Raw genomic sequence first — 8,618 nt, forward strand, 5'->3', positions numbered from 1 at the left:
TCTGACTGCTTGGGATTAGATCATAGCAGATGGGTTAGAAGAGTGATTTCACACTATGAAAGTCACAGATGTTTTCAGCCCATTATTCCATTATAATATTCACTTTTTACAAACTCATATTTCAACCAGAGATTTTACTTGGTGTAAGTTCTGGACTGAGAGCAGGGTCCTGTGTCATGTGAACAGCATCCTGCATCCACTGATGAAGCACGACCAACACAAACTGTGCAGCAACAGATGCGCTACTCTCTCTGACTCTACATCTACAAGGTGGACCGAAAAGGTTAGGAGTGTCTCACAGAGTGGACAGTGAGTGGACAACTGTGTTTAAAGACTCTAGCTGCACTGCTAAATGTATAATGAATGTACAAAATATAAAGTCATTTAAATGTTGTGTGAATTTATTTAAATGAATGGTGTATGTCCTGAAGACAAATTTCAAGCATATTAAGCATATTCTGAATTCAGGAAGGAGGTTGTAAACTTCAGTTTGGTACTTCATATCTTGCTGCATGTGCTTTGGTGTTCTCCTGCCGAATTGTCTTGGCAATAGAGAGTCTCTTGGGAGGACACAGTGGAAAGGCATTAGAAGAGTCACGTGCAGCATTTTACTCCCATGTAAGATTGCTACAAGATGACACGCTAACAGAAAAGAACCTGTTAGACTGAATGTGACGAGATGGGGCACAATTCTTCCTGTAGAGTGTTATTACTCAGCAGAGAAGCCATTAGAGCTGTGCTGTGTGAGAGAAGGTCACTCACGTGTGGTCACGCTGCCTCTCAGAGCCTCGCTAGCAGAGTTACTGTACACAGCAAACACAGCCACCTGGTATTCAGTCAGAGAGTTCAGATACTGCAGGACCACTGAGTTCTGATCACCGTTCACTACAACCTGCAAGCACATAACATACAGAGAGTTCAGGACAGCAAATGCAAAATTCATGCTCAGTTTTTATCATTCATTCATTTATTCATTGTCTGTAACCGCTCATCCAATTCAGGGTCGCAGTGGGTCCGGAGTCTACCCGGAATCACTGGGCGCAAAGTGGGAACCAGTCCTTCACAGGGCAACACACACATTCATACATTCACACCTACAGACACTCTTGAGTCACCAATCCACCTACCAACGTGTGTTTTTGGACTGTGGGAGGAAACCCACGCAGACACAGGGAGAACACACCAAACTTCTCACAGACAGTCACCCGGAGGAAACCCACGCAGACACAGGGAGAACACCCCAACCTTCTCACAGACAGTCACCCGGAGGAAACCCACGCAGACACAGGGAGAACACCCCAACCTTCTCACAGACAGTCACTCGGAGGAAACCCACGCAGACACGGGGAGAACACACCACACTCCTCACAGACAGTCACCCGGAGGAAACCCACGCAGACACAGGGAGAACACCCCAACCTTCTCACAGACAGTCACCCGGAGGAAACCCACGCAGACACAGGAAGAACACCCCAACCTTCTCACAGACAGTCACCCGGAGGAAACCCACGCAGACACAGGAAGAACACCCCAACCTTCTCACAGACAGTCACCCGGAGCAGGGACTTGAACCCACAACCTCCAGGTCCCTTGAGCTGTGTGGCTCCAAATCCAAATCCAAATAAAATTATTTTTTTTTTTACAACTGACATTGTCCCAAAGTAGCTTCACAGAATTCCGGTAAGACAGAGTTTTGACATTAAATATAAAAATGTAAATGTAAAAGCAGAGTTTCTCTAACATACTCTGCTCAATGGCTGTACCTGCTCCTCAAACTACCATGAGGCACTTAAACCTTGCTCTATATGCTCCTTCCACAGCAGGGTTTAATACCCCATTCTGCTCTTTCTCCAAGACACAAGACACTACAAGGTGATTTAACCCCAATATATCAGCTCTTCAAGCTAATAGCAGAGGATTGACTCCGAGACTACCTGCTGCGCCACCGTGCTGCCCTCATTTTTATCACCACTTTATAATGTATTATAATACATATATATTACATACAAACTTATATATATTACATGAATCGATGGGTTCTATGATGGGGATAATGTATACAATATTGAAAGAATGGTATATGACCAATACTGTGAACTCTTAAATAATCAAGCAGAGCTGAAATGCAATGAGAAGGGTTCCCATAGGACAAGAATAGCCCAACAAAAACACCCACGCCTTTTATTGCCTCAGTATAAGACAGGAATACATACTGTTTCAGTGTCACAAACTGACAGGAAAAACAGACAAACCCAAGTGGCTAGCAGAGTTTTTCTAACATACACTGCTCAATTAAACCTGGCTGTACCTGCTCCTCAACCTACCATGAGGCACTTAAACCTCTATATGCTCCTTCTACTGCAGGGTTTAACCCCCCATTCTGCCCTATCTCCAAGACCCAAGACACTACAAGGTTATTTACCCATATATATCAGCTCTTCAAGCTAATAGCAGAGGATTGACCCACTTCTCAAGCTACTATGGGGCAATCTAACCTCATTGGTCCTTCTCCATGAGCCACATACAGCATCTAAACCCAACCCTGCTCTACAAGCTACTGCAGGGCAATTAAACCACACTCTTCCTGTACCATGAGCTACCACTGGGTAATTTAATAAACCTGATACCGTGGGGGGATTTATCCTTGTTCTGCTTGCTCTAGGAACTACCACAAGGCAATTTAACCTTGATCTGCAAGCTACCAAAGGGTGATTAAACTTCACTTGGTACACAAACTCACAACCACTCCATGACGTACAGTTCAGGGGTGTTAAGGTATACTGTGGTGATGAAATAATAAAGTTATGCCAGTGAAATAAAATACGATACTGCCAAACACACATAAACATTGATACCGATATACTGTATTTGGTGGAAAAATGAATAATGTATCTTAAATAAAATATTTAAGATTTAATAAAAAATGAATTAAAATAAAACGTCCCTTAACTTTTGCTTAGGCCATAGTTTAAAAGTTTACATTTCCAAATGATTAAGTTTTAGAATAATTCTGTAATAATTAAGTGTGTTAAAATGTGTTCTCTCTCTGAAAGAAAAATATTTACACAAATGTCTATACAAATGTCTGAATATAATTTAAAGGGATATGTTAAACATTTAAACTAAAAAAGACAGTTCATAATGTTAAGAGGATGTTTCATCACCATTTGCTAGCTCTTAAGTCTGTTTGGCCTCTGGAAAAGCCTCCAGTGTTTTTACGCAGCCCTAGCTTGGGGAAAGTGGGGAAAAACTCAAGGCATAATTTCTCTCTCTCTCAGTGTCTCAAGCTGAGCCACGAGAAGTGGCATATGGAGGTGTTTGTTTTGTGGAGAGAACCCAGAATGTTTAAAGCATGAAAGTAGATGAGGATGTTGCTCCACTCCAGCTCCATCAGTGGGTAACATGGACTTATGTTTTTGGGGTTCAGATTGGTGGAACTGATACAACATTCAGGAGACCTCCAAGTTCATAAAAGTAAACACAGATGGAAAGTGCTGCAAAACTAAACAACTCCAGTTACAAATGAGTTTCTGTGGTAATTCAAACAGAGGGAAAAAACTTACAGACAATCAAGTTTTTCAAGCAACTTCAGCCTTTTACACGCTACATTAGTTTCCTTCCTCAAACCTCATTCCACTTTAAAAGATGAAGAACAAACTCAAATGAGAAGGGGTTTTGTTGTGCTGTGAGAAGAGTGGTTTTCAGAATTGTCGAAGTTACCTTTAAATTCACACACACACACACAAATGTACAGACGTCAATAAACATACCTCCTCAGGCTGGGCTCCTCTGGAGGCATAGTACACCACTCTGTACTTCTCCACAGTGCCGGGAGCGTGAGTCCAAGACACTCTGAAACTCCTTGCTGTGACTTCTGAAGTCACAAGGTCACGGGGAGCAGATGGAATTGTAGAGGGACCGGATTCTCCTACATTTAAACATACACACACACATCTTTATATGTCCAAATCACAAACTGATTATACACACACATATCCGCGGTTGTGATGTGTCTGGTATGTCAGCTGGGCTGCCATAATTAACTGACTAAACTAGATTACTCTATTTAAAAGATAATTAATTCAAATTTACTTAAATCACAACTTTGTAGTTATTAGTTCAATATTTAAATAGCAAAATGCATCTTTCTCCTTCTGGCCTTTACTGATATAAGGAACTGAGCATGATGTACACACCAGACTCTAAGCATTTACAAATGTTTCTGACATTTTTACAGACAAATGTAAAAGTATGAATTAATTTAATTAAATCAATCACATTAATAATGAATTAATCAATTAATGGTGGCAGGCCCCAGTCAAGTGTCATCTTGGTGCTGACCTTTGATCTCTCGGTTGAGTTGCTCCACACGGCCACACACCGTCTGCGTCAGCCCCTCCACTATTGAGCTCATCACACTGAAATCAGCCACGTTATAAACATGGGTCTCTTCTGGGGGAGACGCAATCGCCTTCAACTCGTTCTCATCAGCGTTCTTCACACCTACACACACACACACACACACAGACATGTACATGAACAATGATCTTAAAGCCAATAAAGTATCTTAGCTTTAAAAATGGGCTACAGCAAATAATCATTGTTTTATCTGCTCCAAAGCACATTGAGAAGGATTTGAGAGTTCAGTAGAGTCAGGTGGTCCACAAGGGAAAAATCAGCTTTATAGATTTGGTTTATAATTCACAAAGTAATCATTTACATTCAAACCTACATCTGAGAAAAGCGAGGACACCGAGGCGCTTGTCCAGTCTCTTGTCATCTTAAGACTCGACTACTGCAACTCGCTCCTGGACGAAGGCCCCTTCAACTGATTTAGAATACAGCAGCACGACTTGCCTTCAACTTTCCCCAGTTCATGTCACCCCAGCTGCTGTTTTTTCCTCCACTGACTTCCTGTATCTACCCACATCAGACATAGAACTTTGATGCTTACCTACAAAGCTACAAATGGACCCTACATTATTGCATTGGTCAGGAGCTGATCTGTACCTCCAGCCCTTGGAACTTCAAGTATGGCCCGACTTGATCCATCATCCTTTTCTCAAAGAGGCATTACACTCTCTGTCCTTGCTCCCAGATAATGGAATGAACTTCCACTGGCTGTCCGTACAGCAGACTCTCTCACAGTCTTCAAAAGACCCATCACCTTTCTGAACTACTTAAGTGAGTACTAAGCATTTGTTTAAATGCACTATATTTGCACACGTTCTGTACTTAACCTTTTATCTTCTTTCTCTTGAGAACACATTGGTATCATTTGGTTTAGGTGTCAGCGCTGGCCTTGCTCTGGGGGAATTGAGGGAATTCAAGGGAATTGCAGACCTAACCTATTTGTACAAGCTGACAAGATGGAGTACAATCTCTGACCCAACACAAAGCACTTCTGTAAGTCACTCAGGATAAGAGCGTCTGCTAAATGCCATAAATATAAATGTCAAAATGTGGCTATTGAAAGGAGGAGCCGGTTCAAAATAAACAAGCGTAGCATATAGCACATTTAATATATGTAGGGGCAGTGGAGTAGTACCAATGGCAAACAGCTCAATTCCTGCCTCCCTCAGGCTCCGCGCAGGGCCCTGCACGTCATCCTGAGATTTTCCATCTGTGATCAAAATTCCGATTTTCGGAACGCCTGTCCTGGATCCAGACTCAGGCTTAAAGCTGTTATCTAATATGTACATCAAAGCGAGACCTGAAGAACACACACAGCAAAAGTGTTTAGTGGTTGAGGGTAACAAACAAAAGAAAATATTAATGAGAGAGAATATAACAGACAAAGAGAGGAAATGATAATGAGTGAGTGTGTGTGTGAGCATGTACCTGTTAGTGTGTTTCCCCCTTTGTATGGCAGGTTCTTCACAGCGTTAATTACAGCCTCTTTAGTTGAGTGTGTGTTCAGGTGCCACTCTATCCTGGGGTCTCCACTGTATTGAGCCAACCCTGTGTACACACACACACACAAACAATCAAAGACAGTCTGTTTATTTCTAAGCGACACAGAGGGGTTGGAAAATGGTCATATTAACATGAATCACTGGTTACATAAAGCCAAAATATCATAACACACACCGATTACGTATAATACACAAACAAAGCAGGTTCTGATGTGCCTGTATTACATGTTGATTGCTGTATCATATATTTGGACAATGGTGATGTGATGATGATGGGGATGATGATCCACTAATTGGTCTCACCTATGCGCGTCTTGTCAGAACTGACCGAGAAGGCGTTCACTAGGCTCTCCAGGAACATGCGCACCAGCCGGAAATTAATACGGCCAATGCTCCAAGATCCGTCCACCAAAATCACAATATCAGCTATCGCAGGAGTCTTACATATAAACACATCTACTAAAGAGAGAGAGAGAGAGAGAGAGAGAGAGAGAGAGAGAGAGAAAGAGACATGAAGAGAGAGAGTGAGGAGAGGAAAGAGAGAGAGAGAGAGAGAGAGAGAGAGAGAGAGAGAGAGAAAGAGACATGAAGAGAGAGTGAGAGAGAGTGAGAGAGAAAGAGAGAGTGAGTGAGAGAGAGAGAGAGTGAGAGAGAGAAAGAGACATGAAGAGAGAGAGTGAGAGAGAATGAGAGAGAAGAGAGAGAGAGAGAGGAGAGAGAGAAAGAGACATGAAGAGAGAGTGAGAGAGAGTGAGAGAGAAAGAGAGAGTGAGTGAGAGAGTAAGTGAGAGAGACAAAAAAGGGAGAGAGAGAGAGAGAGAGAGAGAGAGAGAGAGAGAGAGAGAGAGAGAATATGTAAGTGATTTGCATCAATGGGGCAAACATTTCATTAAAAAGAGAATGCTAGTGAATAGAATGATAAAAACAAGCAAAGACAGAAAAGAAAGCAGGAGACAGATTTGCTTGTAGCTGTGCTTTATCAATGCAAATTTATTTATTTTACAGTACAGCAAACGCTGGATTGATTTCAGATTCCTACCCTTCCTAAAAACAAACAAAAAACAAAACTGTAGCCACACATTCTTTACCACACCAAGGTTCGTATTGATCACTTCAGTAGAAAGCTGTACTCTTGAAGACTTGAAGGAAGGGCACAAACATGAAAATGCATCACTTATAATTATTATTATCTAAAAGTGTAAGAATGGGTCATAATGGGCCCTTATGCCTAGGGTTGCCAGATTAGAGTTTAAATGTTGCCTGTGAGGAATTTTAAAGTCCCGAGTGTCACTGCTGGACACAGAATAGCCCACTAACCAAAAATATCCAGCCGTCAGCGTCTTGTGTCCACTGATGAAGGACTAGAGGACGACCAAAACAAACTGTGCAGCAACAGATGAGCTACTGTCTCTGACCCTTTACATCTACAAGGTGGACCAATGAGGTAGGAGTGGCTCACAGAGTGGACACAGTGAGTGAGTGAGTGAGTGGTCACTGTGTTTAAAAACTCCAGCAGCAACTGCTGTGTCTGATCCTTTCATACCAGCACAACACACACTAACATACCACCACCGCCACGTCAGTGTCACTGCAGCACTGAGGATGATCCACCACCCAGATCACAGCTGCACTGAGGTGGTTGGTCCTTTGGTCAAAGGTCAGAGGTAATGTTCACACATGCTATTTTTATTCAGGCCGAACTGAAAAGTCTGAAGCCACATGTGCTGTCCTCCTTTTACTCCTCCTCAGGAACAGTAAAGGAATGTGTTTACCTCAATTACTTTTTAGCCATTTATAAAGTTCATAATGGAGTTTGTTAGGGGTTTTTTTTTAGTTGTTGTCAAATCACTGGTTACACCCATGTAGAAATGTTCATATTCAATCCTCACAACCTATAATAAGATTTAAGTGTCCAGTAGACAAATTATAAAACAGCTTTGCAACCTAAGAAAAAAAAATCAAACATATTTGTGAGCAGTGGAATAAACGGCTTAATAACTGATATTAATAAATCCATAGGCAGGAAATCCCAGAACAGTTGATGTCGGAACAGACATCTAACAAAGGGTACAGTACACAGCTTCATACACAGGTGTGTCTCAAAAACACACACAGGTGTTTTCCTCTCCTGCTGCACATCTCTCTTGACAGTGAGATTAATGAATGAGAGCGTTTGTGTTGTCTCTAATACACACACTTGTGCTTTGATGGTGTGAGCTCCTTCCCTTTAGCAGAGTTATATAAACTAATTACAGATCATATCTAATCTGCTTTGGCTCTTCAAATCCAGAAAAATAAATAAATAAAAAGCAGTTGGTAACCTAAGAAGAAGCCAAAGAGAGAAACAAGCCAGATCAGAGAGAGAGAGAGAGAGAGAAGAGAGAGAGAGAGAGAGAGAGAGAGAGAGAGAGAGAGAGAGGAGAGAGAGAGAGAGAGAGAGTAGAGAGAGAGAGAGAGTGAGAGAGAGAGAGAGAGAGAGAGTGAGGAGAGAGAGAGAGTGAGAGAGAGAGAGAGAGAGAGAGAGTGAGAGAGAGAGAGAGAGAGAGAGTGAGAGAGAGAGAGAGAGAGAGAGAGAGTGAGAGAGAGAGAGAGAGAGAGAGAGAGAGTGAGAGAGAGAGAGTGAGAGAGAGAGAGAGAGAGAACAAAGCAGACACACATTTAAAACCTTAACACTCTGCAAGCACAGAGCAAAGTTATGAACAA

General features: G+C 42.0%; 1 protein-coding gene across 1 annotated transcript in view; it reads right to left on the reverse strand.

Moving 5' to 3' along the window:
* The window catches only part of col14a1b (collagen, type XIV, alpha 1b), a 98,750-nt gene that overhangs the window by 63,105 nt on the left and 27,027 nt on the right, over positions 1-8,618 (reverse strand). The window contains exons 6-11 of the mRNA XM_066667792.1: positions 6,219-6,371; positions 5,842-5,961; positions 5,549-5,713; positions 4,342-4,503; positions 3,771-3,928; positions 763-892 (exon numbers count right to left, since the gene is read on the reverse strand). Of these exons, the coding sequence (XP_066523889.1) occupies positions 763-892; positions 3,771-3,928; positions 4,342-4,503; positions 5,549-5,713; positions 5,842-5,961; positions 6,219-6,371 (888 nt within the window). The remainder of the gene's footprint in view (positions 1-762; positions 893-3,770; positions 3,929-4,341; positions 4,504-5,548; positions 5,714-5,841; positions 5,962-6,218; positions 6,372-8,618) is intronic.

This window comes from Hoplias malabaricus, chromosome 4, assembly GCF_029633855.1.
Source record: "Hoplias malabaricus isolate fHopMal1 chromosome 4, fHopMal1.hap1, whole genome shotgun sequence".
Taxonomy (NCBI): Eukaryota; Metazoa; Chordata; class Actinopteri; order Characiformes; family Erythrinidae; genus Hoplias; species Hoplias malabaricus.